The 20,293-nt window shown below is 44.0% G+C and overlaps 1 protein-coding gene across 1 annotated transcript; it reads right to left on the bottom strand.

Annotated features, from left to right (window-relative positions):
- Nucleotides 1-165: 165 nt before the first annotated feature.
- CFAP73 (cilia and flagella associated protein 73) lies at nucleotides 166-14,331 on the bottom strand. Its single transcript, XM_018561732.1, has 7 exons — nucleotides 14,228-14,331; nucleotides 8,135-8,240; nucleotides 7,713-7,817; nucleotides 6,659-6,859; nucleotides 5,799-6,020; nucleotides 1,843-2,001; nucleotides 166-290 (listed from the first exon to the last, which is right to left on the bottom strand). Exons 1-7 carry the CDS (start codon nucleotides 14,281-14,283, stop codon nucleotides 195-197), a joined length of 945 nt encoding a protein of 314 aa, XP_018417234.1. The 5' UTR covers nucleotides 14,284-14,331; the 3' UTR covers nucleotides 166-194.
- Between the last annotated feature and the right edge of the window lie 5,962 nt (nucleotides 14,332-20,293).

The following is a 20,293-nucleotide window of genomic DNA, read 5'->3' as shown; positions in this document are numbered from 1 at the left end:
ATAATAATATAAATATATATAGTAAATTAACCTAGGTTTTCCTGTATCCAGTGCCCTCTGTGACTTCTTGCTCATTTCTTCAGTTAACGTTGTGCCAATGCTGCATCTTAAGCAAGTACTGCATAAGGAATGGTTGATGCAGCAAGAGGCATAATGACCTTTCAACTTTCTGCAAGAGTACCTTTGGAAGACAATCAGTTGGTAGAAGAGATGGCTGGTGTCTGTACAGTTATTTCGGTCTTCTTTAGATCTTTATATATGGCATCAAGGTCCGCAAAGCAGATCTTAATCTAAATGCACAAGAAATTAAGTAATGTTCGTATTAGTTGGACATGGCAGTAAAACATTGGACTGTTCACAGGCTGACATTCTTATAAACTGCTGCTTAGAAGTAGGGAGGACATAACAAGAGGTGCTGCACTTTCAACTGGTGCTGTTTCCATTAAGATCTATGGCAGTGGCGGCGAACCTTGGCACGCCAGCTGTTTTGCAACTACAAGTCCCATGAGGCATTGCAAGGCTCTGACAGCCACATACAGAGGCAGATGCATGTTGGGATTTGTAGTTTTGGCACAGCTGGAGTGCCAAGGTTCGCCACCACTGATCTATGGCAATAAATGACATTATTGCCAGAATAATTTGTTCCATGCAAAATGTATACTTTTTTACCATTTTGTGGATATTTAGAGTCTTCAATTTTAGGTGAACATGCTCTGTCATAAGAATAAAGCACCCCCTATGACTACTGCAACATTAAATCAGTGGAAAAGACTAATAATGTCAGACATACAGCATTTTTTGTAAGATGACTGTTACCTTAGTTGACACATGTAGAATGACAAAACTCTTGTGCAACTCCTAACCCAGCCATTCTCAACCGGGGTGCAGCGACACTCTGGCTTCCTCAGTGGTGCCTCAAAAATTTGTGGTAGTGGGACTATGATGTGAAGGGAGAATAAAGACTGAGGTGAAGGGGGCTCCTGATGTGAAAAGGGGGGGGGGGAATCTTGATTTGAAGAGGGCAACCCAGTTTGTGTGTTTTTGCATGGTGTCCCCCTTAAAATCTATGACATTTTGGACTGGGGTCCCTCAAGAATTTGCTACTTTTAAAGGGTGCTCTAATCTGTAGTAATATTGCAGACTACCTAATAAATATAGAGATGATTCTCAGATTTGAAAATAATGCCAATACCTTTTTAGAAGTTTAATTGCAACAAAGCTTAGACTTACTGGTTGCCAACTCTGTTAGTGTGTCCAGTCTCAGGATCGCATTGCTATTTCCTTAGTCACTGCTGGGTCTCCATTACTTTGGGCCCAGGGTCTGTACCAAATCTGGTTGGGTTAACAGTATTTGGGGTTTGGGAGGTATTTGTATTGTAGCTCAAAAATGATGAATTCACATTTCAGAATTCCATTCACGTTTAAGAAGCTGCCCTGGAGCTGTTATTTATATCTTTCCTTCACCGCTTAGTAAGTTGCTGACCTGGACACCTAATATACACAAGCTTTTTGGGTCACTGAAGGTCAGTAACTCACCAAGTAGCGAAGGAAGTATACATCTCCCATGTTTTTCTTCTTATAGATTTCAGCATTAGGCGCATGGGTTAGATTGTGGTTTAGGTTTACATTTAGCAGTTAAATGCAGAACAGAAGAAAACCTAAAAAAAATTGTAGTATTCATTTTTGTCGACTAAGAACATTTTTTGTAGTTGAAATGAATACATCCAACACAGGGCCAAATAACCCAAAAATACAACATTCAACAAAATCCGTTCTGTTCATGACAGAATTTAACTTTCAAGTTTGTAGACAGGCCAGGAAGTGTGTTATGTGGAGCATTACCTTTTCAAGCTGTGATTCTGTGTCTTCAATGGATACATCAGACTTGATATGCATTTGCTTAGTGATGGTTTGGGAGAGATTCAGAGTTGCCATTCTGATTCGACCCAAGCGTAATGTATTCTCAGCTGCAGTATTTTGAATTTGTGCCCATCGAGACTCCTGAAGAAGGTTTCAGAGAACATTTATTGTCCTACTAAATCTAAACATTTTGAGTGCAATAAAAGAAACTTACATCCAGTAGTCAGTACATTTTGAATGAACCCCCGTGATAGTGTTTGCTTTCACCCAGCATATTTATTTCTCTCTCATCCTTTGAATAACACCGGAGTCCTGAAACCTTCAGGTTTACTACCTACAAGAGACTTGGCAAAAAACAAACAAACTGTAAGCCAGGGCTGGGTACACCTCTCCTACTACCAACATGCCTCCGGTTTTTGCAGTGTCCTGATTCAAAACGTAACCTGTCTTTCCGCAACATCACCCTGTATCTGCAGGTGGTCCCCCACCTTCTTCACAGATATTCAGCCAATTTGTCCCCAACCCTGGTTTCTGGGCCTACGATGTGACTAGACCCCAATGAACATTACAGGGTGAACCTGGATGTCACCTTTATGCACTGGGATCTGCTTGAGAGCTTTCCAGACTGTTTTGAGTTATGTTAGCTGTAGAGCGTTTTGTAGGTCCAGAGCCACTGGAATTGACATGTGCTTACCCTGTCCCTGAAGACTTACTCTTGTGAGTAGGCCATTCAGGCTGAGCACTGGAAGTTTTCTCATTTTTATTAGTTGTTGAGTGCCAAATTTTATTCCCCATTTCTAGCTGCCTTGCCATGGCAGGGGTTAACGGTGTGGGACAGATCCCTGTCATTCCATGGGGTGAAGTGTTGCACACATGCATTCTGCACTCTCTCACTAGTCAGCATTGAGGAAGCATCACCCCACTGCTGCTCCTGCTAGAAGCATGTGGAACTTTGCTCTTTTTCTGCTGCTCAGTTGCAGTGACACCTAGTCACTTCCGGCCATGTGCTTTTCTGCTAGATACCAACTGCCAAGGTTCCATGCATCTTGGATGTTCACCAATGTGCTGGTTCCAGTGTTGGCCCTCTTACGCCCTTGAGATAGCCTAATAGTCAGCTACTTGGATGACCACCTCTTGAGGGAACAGTCAGCCAAGGCTCTAGAGGAAAATGGGGGGAATGTATCAAAACTGGAGCAGGCAGAATCTGGAGCAGTTGATTATGGCAACCAATCAGCTTCTCTTTAGTCTGATCAGTTAAGCTTTGAAAATGAAAGATAGAAGCTGATCAGTTGCCTTGGACAACTGTTCCAGATGCTGTCTGCTCCTTATTTGATAAATTCCCCTCAATGGGTCTTTGAAGCTCATCTAAACCTCTGTGATACCTGAACACTCAGAGTCCTAGAAGTCGCTGCTTGTGCCAACCGATCCCTTGGAGAATCTGGGGCTGGTTAAGGACACTTACTGGACTAGAGTGCTCCTTTCCTTCCCCAGAGAAACGTCAGACTCTGCAGTCTGAAGTTTGTGTGCTCTAGTTCAGGAGCTGACTGATTCTCCACTTCTGCATGAGCGTTTCGGGGCTGATGGTTCAGACATGATGGTAGTCAACTTTAAGGCAGTTCCATGTGCCCAGTTACATTGCAGGAATGTGCAGTGTGACAGTCTATCATTGTAGGACTTATAAAAAATGATTCACTGAACAGCAAGGACCACTCTGTCTTGGTCATGGGGCTCTGATGTTGGGCAAGTCATTCTTTCTCAAGTTCTAGAAGATCCTGACAACAGACATTAGCCAGTCGGTCTTGGAGGGAATCCTGGGCACTCTATTGGTGCAGGGGATTTGGTCACTGGGGTAATCTTGGCTCCCAATCAACATCTCGGAGCTTCAGGCAATTTGGCTGTCCCTTCAGCATTGAAGTATCACCCAATCCGGGCCCAGTGGGCCAAGTTCACGGTGGTGGCATACATCAATTAGCAGGGAGACACAAGAAGTCTCTCTTTGGCAAATTAGGTAGAGCAAATCCTGCATTGGGCAAAACATTATGTGCATGCTCTGTCAGCCATATACATTCCAGGAGTGGATAATTAGCAGGCAGATTTTCTCATTTGGTGTTTGGACCTGTGAGATTGGTCTCTACACCTAGAGGTGTTCCAAGATCCCTGTTGCAGGTGGGTGACACTGGTTGTGGACCTCTTGGCCTCTAGATTCAAAAACAAACTGGATGGGTTTATATCCAGGACCGAGGATCCATTTGCAGAAGCAGTGGATGTACTAGTGGCTCTGTGGGATCAATACAACCTGATCTATGCTTTACCTTCCCTGAAGCTTCATCCTTCACTGCTCCGCAGCATTGAGACAAAGAGCATTCCAGTGGATCTCAGAGACCTGGATTTAGCCAGGAGAGTGTGGTAAGCTGATCTGGTAAGATGGAATCTGCCAGATTGTCCAGATCTGCTGTCCTAAGGACCAATTTTACAGCATGCTTCCCTGTCGCTGGCATTAATGGCATAGCTGTTGGAAAGTCTCTTCCGTCAATGCTCAAGGCTAGAAAGTCTACTTCCCACAAGGTCCACCATAGGACATGGAAGGCGTACCTTGCTTTGTGTGAGTCCACAGGCTTGGACCCCATCAGTTTTTCTGTGGGGTGGATCGTTTCTTTCCTGCAGTGGAGTCTGGACCAACATTTGGCTTTTTTTTACCATCAAGGGCCAGATTTCTGCACTGGCTATTCTGTTGCAGAGACCGTCGGCTTCCCACTCTCTGATCAAGACTTTTCTGCAGAGGGTTTCCAATGTGGCTCCCCTAGTCGACACCCCTCTGCCTCCATGAGATTTGAGCCTGGTCCTCTCCGCACTTCAGAAGCTTCTCCATTGTGACCCATAAAAGTTAGTTTTCCTTTTAGTTGTTACCTTGGCTAGGCAGGTGTCTGAACTGGTAAGATGGTCTTGCAAGAAACTCTTTTTGGTCCTTGATAAGGACCTTCCTTCCTTCATTCCTATGCCTTCCTTCATCCTTAAGATGGTGTCTGCCTTTTAACTTAACCAAGACATTATATCCTTTTGTCCAGCTCCAGTTCACCAGAAGTAGATTTCTCTTCATTGTCTGTATGTGGTTTGGGCTCTGTAAACTTTTCACTTGATTATGGCTTCTTTTTGGAAGGCAGACAGACATCAGGCCTCTGTTTCCCAGGGTTTTAAGACTGCCCCTTGTTCTTCTTTTTAAACTTTAGGTGTCTCCCTTGTTCTTGTCCCAATGGCCTGTTAGCCATTTTTTGGCTGTGTTGCTCACACCCAATTAAGCTGCTTTTGAACATTCTGAAAATGTCACAGTTCATGTGTCCTCCAATTGACCAGAGAGAAAATTGGATTTCTGTACCAAAATATTTTTCTCAGAGTCCATTGAGGTACATAGGCCCTGCCCATTTGTGTTTCTAAACATGCTCATGGTAGGAGTGGGTATAGCCAGGGCTGACCTGCAGTTTTCTTTTTGTTTTCCAGTGTCTAATCCTTTTGTAAGCAGCAGTATAACCCAAAGTTTCCAGAATTCCTGTGTCTCTCAATGGAAATGAAAAAAGGATCTTAGGGTTAGTACAAAAATGCTATTATTTTACTTTTTGTACAATACATACCCTCTGATGTGCTGGTTGCTTATCCTACACATACACTGACAGACACCCCCTCCGCCAACCCCACAAGAGCACCCCCTACACCCCCGGGATGTCCATACACGAACAGCGCAACCCCCCTCCCGTTTCAGAAGGCAAATAGTGTAAGGACAGCCCAGCATATTATAGATTCTTTAGCCTTCTGATCTATGTTACAGACTTTCCTACCCATACACCAGGAGGCTGTTAGGAAATATCTAAGAAATATTTATTTTAAGTGGCAGTCTTTTGTAGCATGTCATGATTCTACCAGTGCAAAGCTAGGAGCAATCATACCCATTCCAGCACTACAGCTCTTGCGCTCTCCAGCTGTCCTTGTAGATCAGCCAACTGGTTATTGAGCTCTAGGATCTGGCTGCGAGCCTCCTCCTGGTAATGTAGCAGTCGTGCCTTTTCTTTTTCGGTTTTCTCCTGATGCTTAAACTCTCTTTTCAGCAACTTGTCCTGTGTGGTCATTAGGGTGTTGAATCTGTCTATCATCTCCTGTACCTCTTGGAACTAGAGAGAGAGCAAGAGAGATACCAAAGAACGGGTCCAAAACAAAAAAAACACTTATGGTGTCCCCCACAATTCCTATTTGTGATCACAGACAAAATCAGCTGACACCTTTAAAATTAAAGTGTCCAGCAAAATGCATAAGCCACTCAAAGAAAAGAAAAAAAGCCTTTCATTTTGAAAAATAAGCATTAATCTTAAACACAAGTCATCTGGTAGAGAACCTTTTGATGAGCACTTACATCCTTGGAGTGATTACAATTTGGGTATGACTTCTTAATTGGAATATTCATGTTAATCTGTATGGTAATGTTGCTTCCCCAAGGGCTGCCTTCGAAGAGCTACATCACAATGCTTACCAGAAGTATCAACTAGGTGACATTTCATAAATCTGTATACTATAGAGTCAGCAGGACTGAAACCATGAGCCCTTTTCATTCACACATCAGAGGGACAGAAATGATGTCCTGCTACTACATGAATGTAGAGAAAGGCCAGAAGTGTCACTGTCTTTGCACACATGGTGTAATGGAGTTTAATGAGCAGTATAACTAGATAAAATAAAGATATTGCCTGGTCCTGTCCAAGTAGTTGGTTCATCCTAAACATAATATTAGAACATGCAAACATGGCATCCGTACCTCCTCAGTCCTCTCCAGTACTCTCTGGAGGTAGTTTTGGTATATTCTGGTCTTCTCTTGTCTACGCAGCAGTCTCTCCTTACATGCTTGCAGCTGCTTGTTTTCAGCCTGTAAGCGCATGGCTTCCCGCTCTTTCTGAACTGCCAGCTGTCGCTCCTCAGCTGCTTTTCGAAGTGCACGTTTACGCTTTGAATCATTTTCCTGCAGAAAATCAAATTGTGTGTTATTATAATTTATAGCACAAGCCTCCTTTTTATAACATGTCACTTTATGTGCAATATCAATGGCGGCGCACATCACTGAAAATCCCATAACTCTCTCATTTTCCAGGTACAGTAATTGACCCTTGCAACAGTCCTCTGCAACACCTCTAACTGGACGAAAATACACCGGTCCTTCATTCCAACATTACTGATTGCTTAAAAATTGTGAATTCTTACAGAATGTTCATTACCTAACCCCCTGATAACCGCAGTAAATATTTCCATCTTCTAGAATGTAGATTCAAATTCAAATAAATGTATAACTAGCAGTACAGTAAAAAAAAAAAATATATAAATATACACACACACACACACCTATAGATATATCATTTCAGTTTTTGAATGTACTGGGTTTACTTTTCAAGCCATATTTGAAATCCTTTTTTGTTAGAAACAAACGCACACAATTTTTTACCTTGGCATGTTGGGTGTCTATGTACTTGTTGTAGCCTCATCTTTTATATTTTACAAAAAAATGGGTATTATATTGTGTTTTGGAGCACTGCCTCCATTTTATTCTACAGGGTGTTGGCTTTCAGAAAATATATAATGTTTGGGGGTTTGAAGTAATATTCACGCCTAAAATGTGGATTATGTCATGTGTGCAAAAACAAAAAAAGGCCTTGGCAGCGAAAGGGTCCTTAAGGGGATAAAAGGTTCACTTTTCTATTCTGAAATTATTACTCCGATACATAAAAATACTACCAACAACAATACAACACTATCATCATGATATATCAGTCTCCAACTGGTTGCTACTGACCAATATTGACAAGGAACCTAAACTTTACCTTGAGAAACTTATCAAATTTAAACAATGAATCCTTAAGTTTGTCCTCCTTGTGCTCCAACTCTGTACGACGCTGCTGAAGGCTCTCTGTCTTCATTTGGAATTCCTGTAATAAAGTGAAGCAGTAAACTAGTAGAAGTACTTCTATGTACAAATAAAAAAATGTTGCACTGGTCAAGCACATAATTGCCAGACCATTGGCTGCCCCTGTGGCCCTCCATTATACACTCTGCTAAGGCTTAAGGATGTCCACCATTGGCCTATAACCTATTTTTTATGATCTGAGGCTCAAATATGGCTGTGCCTTATGCTCACAAAACAGCGAGTGGATCTTCCAAAATAAAAGCTATAACCCCGGATAAAAAAAAAGGAAGTATTACAATACAGTGGTGTAAGAAAAAACAATAAAGATTTTGGCATCACCTCTTTCTCTGTATTTAAAGCTTGTTCAACTTCAATCATCTCTCGCTTCTTTTCTAGAAGACGTGTCGCTGGAGTTAGGAAATCATCTTCCCGATCTGGCATTCGCCTGTTATAAATAGTAAAGTAAATCTTGACTTTAGTGACTGTTCTAACTGGTACATTTCTAAATAGATAAGCAGGAGTCACGTTCAAATGAAAAACCATTTCTGAGTGATTATATTTCTATTCCTGCCAGTCTACAATATGAAAAGTGAGCCTTTCCTAAACTTGGGAAAGAAAAGCAGCACGAGCAGATGATAGCACAGGTCAAAATGATCAGTAGATCCAGAAATCTCTTTAAAGCCTCTCCACTGCTCAGAGCAGGGGCGTCACAAGGGGGGTGCGGCCCGCACCCAGGTGACACCATTGGAGGGGTGACCGCAAAATGACTGACAGTCATTTTGGTGTCACCCCCTCTGAAAAGTGGGGCACCTGGTCATGGACCGAGAGACTGACAGTTGTTCGAGAGAGGAGGGGACCCGACGGCATACATTATCCTGCCGGGTGAACGTCCCCTCCTCTCTGGCAGGTAACAGCAGTACAGCGCCAACGTCATCACACACGTGCGCGATGACGTCACTGCGGGGTGTCACTCGGTACCCGCACCGGGTGTCACCCCGCCTCGGGACGTCTCTGGGTCAGAGAGACTGTCCGTGACAATAAAAGAGCAATATGGGCCTGCTTATCATTTTGACATGCAACCTTCACTAAAAGTAACCTTTGCTGAGATAATTCTGCTTCCTATATGGAGTATAAATGACCCAGGTTTGACTTTATGATTAGCATCATACATAATCATACATGTTGACTTTTATAGTGTATTGATCATCAAGTTTACGCAAAATTGAATCTGTGGGTTACAAAATGGTCCTTTGGCATTGTTCCCACCAGATGACAAACAGCTTCCCTTCTGAATATATAATAAGCACATTTCTAAAGACATATGTGCATGTTTAACAGGCAAATCCACTTTTACAACACGGTCTACTGATAGCCAGAATGACTCTGCATTATTCATGTAATCGCCTGTACCTAATTAGTTTCCTTTCCTTCTTTCAGGGTTCATCATTTTATTTTGTCCTGGTCCACCCATGTCTTCAAGTTTGGCTAATTCCTAGAGGCAGTATGCATGCTTATGGAACTCCTGTGTAGACACACAGAACTGCTACCAAAATTAACTTAATATGGACTTGACATCAGATATAATTATCCATGTTAAGCGATACTCAGGTATTTATGACCTCTCGGAGAGCTTCCAGTAATCCTCCTGACAATGCCTTCATCTTTTCTCTCTAGAAGGACGGAACCATCTTTGTTCAGCCATTAATCAAGATCATCATCTACAGTACTTCCTAGACTTAAGGCCCCATTCACACCTAGGCGTATTGTAATATGCGCGTCTGTCGCGCGACCGTCACGCGTTTTTTTTGCCGCGATTCGCGGTAAAAAAGTCACGCGACCGTCGCACAATTCCAAAGGCTACTTGGCAGTATCCAAATGGAAAACGCCCTACAAAACGGCCCAAAGTAGTCCCGGGACCTTTTCAGGCGTGAGCCGTTTTGTAGGCCGTCAGGGACGGGCGGAAATACGCCTAGGTGGGAACGAGGGCATTGACTACAATGCAATTGATATTTTTGACCGTTTTGTAGAGTGTTCGTCGAGCGTAGAACGCCCTACAAAACGGTCAGGTGTGAACGCAGTGTTAGAGATGACACAACAATGTAAATTCTGATGCCTGCTCAGTTTGTGGCGGTGTTGAACACAGTTGAGTACTGTCCGTGAAATTTTATTCAAGCTTATACTGAAATTTTCAGGACAAGCTTTTGGGGGCTCTACCCCCTTCTTTTTCATACAAGGAGAAGTGATACACGTAGGCTTATCACAATGTCAAGAGAAAAAAATCTGCTAAAACAATCTCTGGGGCAAAAATGTCTGTAGCAAGTCACAAGGGTGCTTAATTGTATCAAAGTTACAATGTTGCCGTTTAATCGCTAAAGGAGAGGAGACTGAGGAAATGCTTCCTCGTGCCTGCAGCAGACTGATAGCATCATCCTAGCCAGGGCAAAGTCACTTGTCTGGATCTTAATGAAGAACGTAACCCATCCCTGTGAATTAATTCCTGTTTAAGCTCCTCTTACCTACCTGTGTGCTGGGTTGAGCTCAGACAGCTCCAATGATTCCCCACCACATGCCAGGTTCCGCACCACCACCTTGAAAAGAAATCGAGTGCATATGCAGACCACAGTGGTATTCCCATGGCAGTCTGTGCATGCACAGACACAAAGTGGGTCTCTGTCAGGGACCTGCAATACACCCACAGTGTCTCAACATGCACAAGATCTTGCAAACTGCCTCCTGGAATGTGTGATGTAGACATCCCAGGAGGCAATGGGGCCGTGGGCCCTTATCCTGGCCTAGTTAAGAATTTAAAGCCATAAAATGGTATTTTCTGTTTCTAATAAAAATGTCCCTGCAATTGTGTAATAGGGAGGGGGAGGAGGCAGGTGAGAAGACATTGTTTAACCACTTGATCACCAAGGTGTTAAACCCCCTTCCTGTCCAGGCCATTTTTTTTCAGTATTCAGCACTGTTGTACTTTGACAATAATTCAGCCATGCAACGCTGTACCAAAATACATTTTATATAATTTTTTGGGGACAGATAGAGCTTTCTTTTGGTTTTCTCCTCTCACAAGAACAGCGTGTGAGAGATGAGGGGAGAAACAACAAAAAGTTTTCCCACCACATTCGCCAAACCAGCATGCAAAAAAACTTGTCTCACCGCCAAGGTTAAAAACAGAGGTTTAGAACCTCCCTTAAAGGCACAGAGACGCACAAGGGATCCCGCACATCACAAGGCAGCTGAGACTCCCCATGCATCACTGCACCAAATCAGTCAAGCAAAACAAATGGCAAATGCACTCATCAATTTGTTACCAGCTTTACAGCAAGGTGCACATGGAAGGGCCTAATACAGTACAAACAGCAAAAAGTTTTCCCAGCACACTCGCCAGCCAGCATGCAAATAAACTTGTCTCAACGCTAAGAGATGAGGGGAGATAGCTGGAAACTGCTACAATGTTTCCATTTAGTGATCTGCTGTGATTGGTCACATCGATCACACAGAACAGAGCCAATTTCGCTGTCTCTGCACAAAAGTTGTTTAAACTACACTGTCCAATGGACATTGTGTTTAAAGTTACTTGCTTGCTCACGCTAGGGGACATGCTGGAGACGGGGGGAAAAAAAAAAAAGACATACGTGACCCAACAGCCGTCCGACCGTGCAGCAACAGGTTAAATGGGTGAAGGTCAACCTTAAGGACTACTTTTAAATAATAAAAGGTGAAGTTTTTCTAAAAAAGTTACTCAAAAGGTCCACTTTAAGATACCCAGCCTTTCACACAAAAGACAGCATGGTGCAGGTCAAAACAACATCAGAAGAGAAGCACATAGTGAATTGTTTTTTTTTTTTTACATAATCCTGCATTGGATACTTCAGAAAATCATGTATACCAGTATTACAAGTATGTCATTTAAAAAAGACCCATAAGGATAGAAATATGGGAACTGCCATTGCTGACTTGTTTTTTTTTAATGGTACAGGCTCTAGATCTGTCATTTGAGTGCTGGCTTCACCATCTAGAGCAGGGGTGCCCACAAGGTCGATCGCGATCTACCAATCGATCGCTAAGCCCATTTGTGCGTGGCCGAGCGGCAGAGGATCGGTACATGTCAGTAGTATGTACCAATCCTCTGTGCAGCAGGACAAACACTGGAGCGATCGTCTGATCACTCCAGTGTTTGTAAATAACTGGGGACACATAGTACTATGTGTGCCCAGTTATAAAGGAATGAACAGGATGTGATTTACATCACGTCCCTTCATTCATGAGTTTCTCAATGGGGAGAAGCACTCTGTACAGAGGCTCCTCCCCATTCAGAAACAGCTTGATAGTAAAATATTTTCTGAATGAATGGGAAGCCTCTGTGATTTCCATTTATTTAGAATAGAGGCTGCAGAAAAAAAGATTGAGGACTATGTGTCCTCAATTTCTTTTTCTATTTTAAAAGGGAAATATCAGGGGGCTTTTTAGACCCCTAATATTTCCCCAAAGGCCCCCCAAAGGTAAAAAAAAAATAAAAATAAATAATGAAAATAAAATAAAAAAATAGGGGGTGTGGAGCTGTATTGAAGTCAATGGCATCGCCCACATTGCGATCGCCCGCACTCGGAACGCAGGCACATTAGTGCCTGCATTCCGGTATAGTGCGATCTGCAAAAATAGTGCTCGCAGCATTTTTGCGGATCGCACTGGGCTGGAACACAGGCACTAATGCAGGCGATCACACTGTGGGCGAGGGGCCTGCCTGCGGAGCCTGGCTGCGGTGCCATTGACTTCAATGCACCGCCACGCCCCCTCCCGCCCCTGAATGCAGGTGTTTTTTCGTTGGTAGATCTCAATGAGCTCGTCATTTGAAAAGTAGATCTCCAGACGAAAAATAGTGGGCGCCCCTGATCTAGAGAGTAACAAATAACTAAGGTTAGGCCTGGACAAGGAGAGGTCTCCCTTACAATTATTAGAAGGGAGTCATATTCCTGACCTCTCAAATACCAGAGCCTGCAGCATTATAGCTAGTAATCTAGGGGATGGAGAGCAGCAGTGCACACTTGGTCTAAGGCCCCCATTCACACATTTACAGAAGTTGCTCAGTGAGACTCATGTGAACAGCTTCAGGTGGGAAGCTCTATACAAAACAATGGCAGCGGACAGCGCCCATAGCTGTACACGGCTATTTGCAATGTAATTGGACATGCAGAGATTACCTGCAGACAATCGCCCCTGGCTCAAAACAGTTTGTGTCCAAGGGTAATCATCCGCAGGTAATCGCAGCATGTCTGATAAAATGCACATGGCCACGAACGCTATGGGCGCTGTCAGCTGTCATTGTTGGGCATGAGTCTCACTGAACAATTTGCAAAACTGACGTAAATGTAAGTGTGAATAAGGCCCATTCTGGTGGCTGCAGAGAAAGTTTACAGGTTGGAAAACATAAGCTGTGATAATGAGCACTTCAGATGCCTCCTACTGTCATCCCTAAATTACCACTGCTCACCACATCAGGCCATTTAATTGGGAAGGGACCCAGGCATTCTTAGATTGCCTAAACTTATAGAAGAAGAACTCCGGAAGGGGAAAAAAAATAAAAAATCACTAGGGATCCCAGAATAGTGATTGATTCCTGACTGCAGGTAATCCAGTTACATACAATCACATGCAGTGCGTCAACGTTCTTCTGTTTTCAAATGCGGCTGCTGTCACCCAATAAATAACTTGAATGGGTGACAGCTGCCACTAGCAAACAGTTGATTTGGGATTCCTCCTGTTGGAAATTGCAAGTTCCTAACGCAGGAATCCCTAAACACACCTAGGTGTAAATGAGGCTTTATTACTCAGTAAAAGATAAGCCAGGACACCGGGAAGCAGACAGACAGAGGGAAAAGCCAGGACACTGGGACAAGCCAGGACACCGGGAGAGCAGACAGACAGAGGGACAAGCCAGGACACCGGGGGAATCAGACAGACAGAGGGAAAAGCCAGGACACCGGGGGAATCAGACAGACAGAGGGACAAGCCAGGACACCTGGGAGCAGACAGACAGACTGAGGGACAAGTCAGGACACAGGGAGAGCAGACAGAGGGACAAATCAGGACACTGGATCATAATGACAGAGGGCAAAGCCCAGGCACCAGGAGAGCAGACAGACAGAGGGACAATCCAGGACACCTGGAGAGCAGACAGATAGAAGGGACAAGTCAGGACACAGGGAGAGCAGACAGACAGAGGGACAAACCAGGACACAGTGGATCATAATGACAGGGGTGCAAGCCCAGACACCGGGAGAGCAGACAGACAGAGGGACAAGCCTGGACATCGGGGGAATCAGACAGACAGAGGGAAAAGCCAGGACACCGGGGGAATCAGACAGACAGAGGGACAAGCCAGGACACCTGGGTACAGACAGGAAACTGCCGATCTTGGTCTGTGCTCACACTAGCAGCTTGTCCTCGAAGGCCGCCCGGAAATATTCCCGCAGCTCGAACTCCATGATGATGGTTTAAAGTACAGAGCTGCTCCGGCGCTGAGCGTGCTCTCGTTACCCTGGAAACGTCATGTCCCGCCCCCTTTCTAGGTCAAAGGAGGAGACGGACAAGCTAGATATTTTTATATTGGGTATCCAGACATGTGTTGGCCGAGAAATTATTGTATTATCTGCGGTAGTTAAACCGTGATATATGTTCTCACGTCCCCTCCCGTCCAGTACTCATTACAAAGGAAAAGGCAGTGGCATAAATCTGCCAAAATGCACTCTCTAGCCCCGCCCATTCACCATATGATAATTTGTTGTCCCTCCCCCAAGAAAACGCTTGAAGCGTGACCTCTGACCTTCTCCTTGGTGTGCCCAAGTCGGCTTCACATTGCTCACATCTCGATCTACATGTGCCTTAAACTATTTTGGCATTCTTCTGAATTCATTTCAAAGATAAAGGCAATATGGTCATCACAAAGTCGACATTAACACCCTGAACTGAAGACGCTGAAGTGACTCTAAACTCTGGAGTTCATCCTAAAAACGCATTTAAGTACCTTAACAAAAATGGTGTTATTTGTAAAGGTTATTTGTGGATCACTCAGCTGTAGATCCTCAAATTATCTCTGAATTGGTGCTGACACTGTCCTTCCTTCTCGAGGGTGGCTACTTTTGTCCCCATGGTCCATGTGTGTGTTGTAAAGTAGTCACCGGTCAAAGCTCACTCCTGTGATGGACTACAATCTCAATACAAATTAGTTAACTAAAAGTAAGACTGTAGTCCATCATGGGGGTGAGATTGGAGTGGTGGCTACTTTACAACACACACAGGGACCATGGGGACAAAAGTAGCCACCCTCCAGAAGGAAGGACAGTGTCAGCGCCAATTCAGAGATGATTTGAGGATCTACAGCTGAATGATCCACAAATAAGAGACATTTTTGTTAAGGTACTTAAATGCGTTTTTAGAATTAACTCCTGAGTTTCGTGTCACAATAAGCTGCCCATACACTGCTCACATTTCAACTGATTCCTGCTGAGTCAGCCAGCAATCCAAACCATGGGTGGTGAAACTGGTCTGAAAATTATCTTCCGAATAGCGCCGATGTCCAATCAGATTAAAATAGATAGAAGTAGGGAAACCAGCACTCCAGATGCAGATCAAATGCTTTTATTGGCATAAATGCAGCATATCACACTGGTGCATTTGATCTGCATCTGGAGTGGCGGTGTCCCTACTTCTATCTGTGTACATAACGGTTGCCATCCATTGACTACCACAGCACCCATCCAATTCTTATAGAACAAGCGGTCAGGAGTGCGATGGGTTCATGGACTTTCATCCAATCAGATTAAGACACTGTTTGGGTAAATAGCAGCAGCTAAATAGAATAGATGAGAGCCGGGATTCCATCCTCCGCACGCTAACGTGTATGGCCAGCTTTAGGTCCATTACAAAACTTTCTCATTTTAACCTGTAATTAGATATCAAACATGTCGAGCTTCAAAACTGCATGCACCCATGAAATAGTGGAAAAGTATTGACATCAGATTCCCCATAGACACACGTGGGGTCCGGTAATTGCAGTTTTTTCCTCCATCACAAGATGGGGGGAAAACTTTATGGACAATGATGTCACAGCGGTGACATCCTCTCCGTACTGCTGTGATCAGGAGAGAATCCGAGCACGGATTCCGTGTGAAAGAGGCCTAAGTTTAATACCACAACTTGTTACATTTGTATGGAAACAGAATATTATATTTATAAATACAAAGTTTTCTTCTGTAATATATTTGCTGTTTAGCAATTCTGACACCGATGTTACTGTATTTTTTATTTCACATCCTTGAAGTTAGACGAGCGTAGCGCCCACCTCTCCAGTGGGCCTCTACAGCCGAGTATTCCTGGGGTACCCATTCTTGCTGCATACTCTGTTGCTGTGGAAACTACTGGCAGGGTGGTAAGAGGCAAGGACGCATTCACATGCCAATTCTCTTCTATTACAAAAGAGCTGTGGGATTAGCGGAGGCAGGGAGCTGAAAAGTGCTGCTTTTAAACATCAATCCTGTAAAACCAGGAGATAAAACGATTACCTCCACCCATATACTGTCAGAGAGGCTGTAATTCTTTAAAGAGCAATCCAAAACTTCTCTGTGTTATAGATCAATAGATTAATGTACCACAAACAGAAATATTATTTCATAGAAAAAGACCAGAGGGGGTGATTATTAACAACTCACTTTTTAATCTCATTGTGTAGAAATTGACAAAAGATAAAAATAGAGCGTACTTCTACAATTGGCTGTTATAAGCAGCATGTCCAGATTTCCTTACCCCCGTTTTTTAAACATTTGACCCCAAGGGCTTGCTAAGAGAAGCATCTACCTTTTCTGACAGAAAGTTTTGATACTATAGACCTACTGTGGGAAGGCTATAGAACTTGGGTGCCTGCAAAATGTACTTTCCACGATTAGGATGATTTGCAGATTCCTCATCGCTGAGTAACAGATATGCAAACTAGGGATGCACTGATACTAGTATTGGTATAGGTGCAGAGGCGTAACTAGTGACCTCAGGGCCCCGATGCAAGAATCTCCCCATTATCTCCCTCTTCATATCCCCAGCTTTCCGCTCCCAGCCCCCACACTCTCCTCTTTCATGTCCCCAGCTTCCCCTCATCTCCCCTTCACGTCCCCAGCTTTCCGCTCCCGGACCCCACACTCTCCTCTTCCATGTCCCCTTCATAGTCCCAGCTTCCTATCTCTCCCCCTTCGTGTCCGCAGCAGGCCTCTCTTACCGATGCAGCTCTCTATTTCGGCAGTGTTCTGTGTGATGAGGGGGCGGGGATAACCCGCTTCCCACTCATTGGCTGCTGCGCTGGCTGTATCATACTTCACGCTGCGCCCGGAACAAGGTGAGGGGCGCAGCGTGAAGCACGTAGGGCCCAGGACAGGAGGAAGAGGTCCCGGTACTGATATTAGCGGTTACCGGGATATTAAATATCCTGGTAATCAGCGGTTACCAGGGGCCCCTTCCTCCTGTCCTAGGCCCCCTCCAAGTGTCAGAACTCCACCTCTGCGACCCTGGTAGTTCCGCCACTGTATAGGTGCCAATACCGAGTATTTGGGCGAGTACCCGTACTCGCCCAGATGCTTCGATACCGCCCCCGATACCAGTGCCATAGGGGAACATGGAGCCGGCTTCCTGGCAATCAGGAAGCCGGACGGCGAGTAATGACCCCCCTCCCATCTTCCTGATTGGCTGGGAAGCTAGCTCTATGCTGATTGGCCAGGAAGCCAGCTTCCCAGCCAATCAGCATTGAGCTGCTGGTACAGCCAAACAACCGGCTCCTTGCTGATTGCCCAGGAAGCCGGCTCCATGCCAGCGCAAGCACCGATATGGGTACCCTGTATCGCCGAGTACCGAAAGCACAATATCAGTACTCAAACTCAATACCGAAAAAAACGTTATCGGTCCAACCATTCAAGGAAATATATAGATTTGTTTTAAGATTTAAATCTGATAAGCTTAATGGAAGAAAACATCTCATCAATGTGGGTTGTTTATATGTATAGTATAGGTACATATGTACTGGGATGAGCAAACACTTTATAATCTAATCTAAATACAAGAAATGTGTTTTTACTTAAATGCCTCTCTTCCTGCATTAAGATCGGTCACTGCTGCCCTCTCTCCTTGTGCAGGGTGACTGGTACTTTTCTACAGGCAGTCTGCAGTGGGTGGACTTGTTCTGTCCTTCACAAAGCTCTGCTCTCTGTGCAGGCCACGTGCAGCACATTGATAATGTCATTACTACTTTTACAAATTAATTACTGGGGTTACAAAGGCATTTGGTGCACACAAAGTGAATTTAGATTCTTTGCAGCTCTTGAGAAATATATTTAAATGAAACTTTCTCTGTAAAGAGTTTAGCTTTAAAGTGACACTAAACTCAGAAGTTAAACCTTAAAAATACATTCAAGCACCTTAACTATATACAAAAATGCATCTTATTTGTGTATCACTTGGCTGTAGATCCCTCAAGCTCCTCTGAGCACCCATGATAGACTAGCTTCATTTCAAATTAGTAAACTAAATGTGATTGAAGGTCATCACAGGAGTGAGCTTGGAGCGGTGGCTACTTTAAAACACACACAGGGACCATGCGGAACAAAAGTAGCCCCCCTCCAGAAGGAAGGACAGTGTCAGCACCAATTCAGAGATGATTTGAGGATCTACAGCCCAGTGATACACAAATAAGATACATTTTTGTAAATAGTTGAGGTACTTGAATGCATTTTAAAAGGCAACTCCTGAGTTTAGTGTCACTTTAAGTGTGCAGTAGAAAGGCATCATGGCACACTCACAAGTCAGCATGTAAAAAAACTTGTCTCACCACAAAGGTCAATAACAGAGGTTTGGATACACGTCTTCTGCAGAAAATGTGAAAGCCGCACTGCCGCGCCAAGGCACCTCTTATAGTGCGGTCCTAACTCTAAACTATGAGAGTCTCCATCTTGGGGCACATGGTGGCAGACGATTTCAAATTGGGTGCAGGTTTGTCAGGAGGAAGCCCCAACTCCTTAAAGGCACAGGAACACACAAGGGATCCCGCACATCCCAATGGCAGCTGAGAAACCCCATGCGTCGCTGCACCAAATCGGTCAAGCAAAACAAATGACAAACGCACTCAACAATTCATCACCAACTATACAGCAAGGTGCACACGAAATGGGCTTAAAACAGTAGACAGTAGAAAGGCATCATGGCACACTCACAAGTCAGCATGTAAAAAAACTTGTCTCACCACAAAGTTCAATAACAGAGGTTTAGATACACGTCTTCTGCAGAAAATGTGAAAGCCGCACTGCCACGCCAAGGCACCTCTTAAGTGTGCACACTTTGTTTCCTGCTTAGCAAAGATATTCATCGATTGTGCATTGTTTCAGGGCTTTAAGACACACACACACACACACACACACATTAATGCTGCATTCATATGGGGTTGGGGATTCCTGTGGCAAGAACCTACGGATTCTTGTGGCAGGAATTGTAGGTGTGCCCATTCAGATGCAGCCGCTGTGTCCATTCAAGTTAATGACAGGGTGACCTATGGTTTGGGATAGATGATTGTCCCTAGCAAGCAGTAGATTTATGCAAAAACATGTAAAACAAATTTAAAAAAAGGTTACCAAAAAAAAATCTACCTGTGTCTCCGCCGCTTGCTCCCGTCTGAAAATCTGAAGCTTCTCAAGCAGCCGCGCAGGATGATGGGGCAGGCGCATGCGCTGTAGAGATCTTCGGAGGGGAGAAGAGAAGAGACACAGTGGAGCTGAATGCACGTAGCAAGGAGCGTACATGTCCGACAGACACCGTAGGACAGGAAGAGACAGCAGTCAGCGCTGGATCAGAGACCAGCACCAGTGATGGAGGGATTGCTGAAAACAAGTGGAAGGAAGAAAATGATCGGATCAAGAGGCATCATTTAAGGCAAGTCCTTATAGCAGCATGGGGGGGTTATTTGTGACATTAATGTCACTTTAAGCACTGTGTGAATGAGGCCTTACTTGGATTTTTTTTGTATGTGCATTAAGCACCCATCATTTTGAGTGTGTTGTCAATCCACTTCAGTATATTCATATCTGTGCATTGTGGTGCACTATAGCACAGGTGTATTTTGACTTACTGACATTGTCTGTTGTGGTGTCATTTAGAATGAATGCACTGCATCACAACACAAGTATACCCATTTGTTAACATTAACACACATATGTAAACAGGCTCTTAGTGATTCCTTCGCTAGTCTAACAATCTGTACATATTCAGATTTAAAGGGTAGGTGCAATTTGATCATCATATCTTACACCCTCCTGGCCCTCTTCTCCAAAATAAAGGTTGAAAAAAAAATGAGAACTCATATGCAGTTGGCAGCTCTGCTTGGTTTAGATAGACGGGCAGGTTATTATAGTCTATTGAATCTGGTCCTTGGCTGTACCCAGAATCAAGAATCTAGTTTTTTAAACTTTT

Source organism: Nanorana parkeri, unplaced genomic scaffold (genome assembly GCF_000935625.1).
Source record: "Nanorana parkeri isolate BGI_ZX_2015 unplaced genomic scaffold, ASM93562v1 scaffold540, whole genome shotgun sequence".
NCBI classification, from domain to species: Eukaryota; Metazoa; Chordata; class Amphibia; order Anura; family Dicroglossidae; genus Nanorana; species Nanorana parkeri.
The sequence above is the reverse complement of the archived record's forward strand: the minus strand, read 5'-3'. Positions and strand labels throughout refer to the sequence as shown.

Bases quoted from the DNA above. Each gene is read 5' to 3' on its own strand.
- CFAP73 (XM_018561732.1), bottom strand. From the start codon at position 14,283: ATGGAGTTCGAGCTGCGGGAATATTTCCGGGCGGCCTTCGAGGACAAG. The intron at 6,021-6,658 runs GTACGGATGCCA...CTCTCTCTCTAG, and splicing joins TACTGGAGAGGACTGAGGAG to TTCCAAGAGGTACAGGAGAT. The intron at 2,002-5,798 runs GTATGATTGCTC...AACCTTCTTCAG, and splicing joins GAGCTGTAGTGCTGGAATGG to GAGTCTCGATGGGCACAAAT.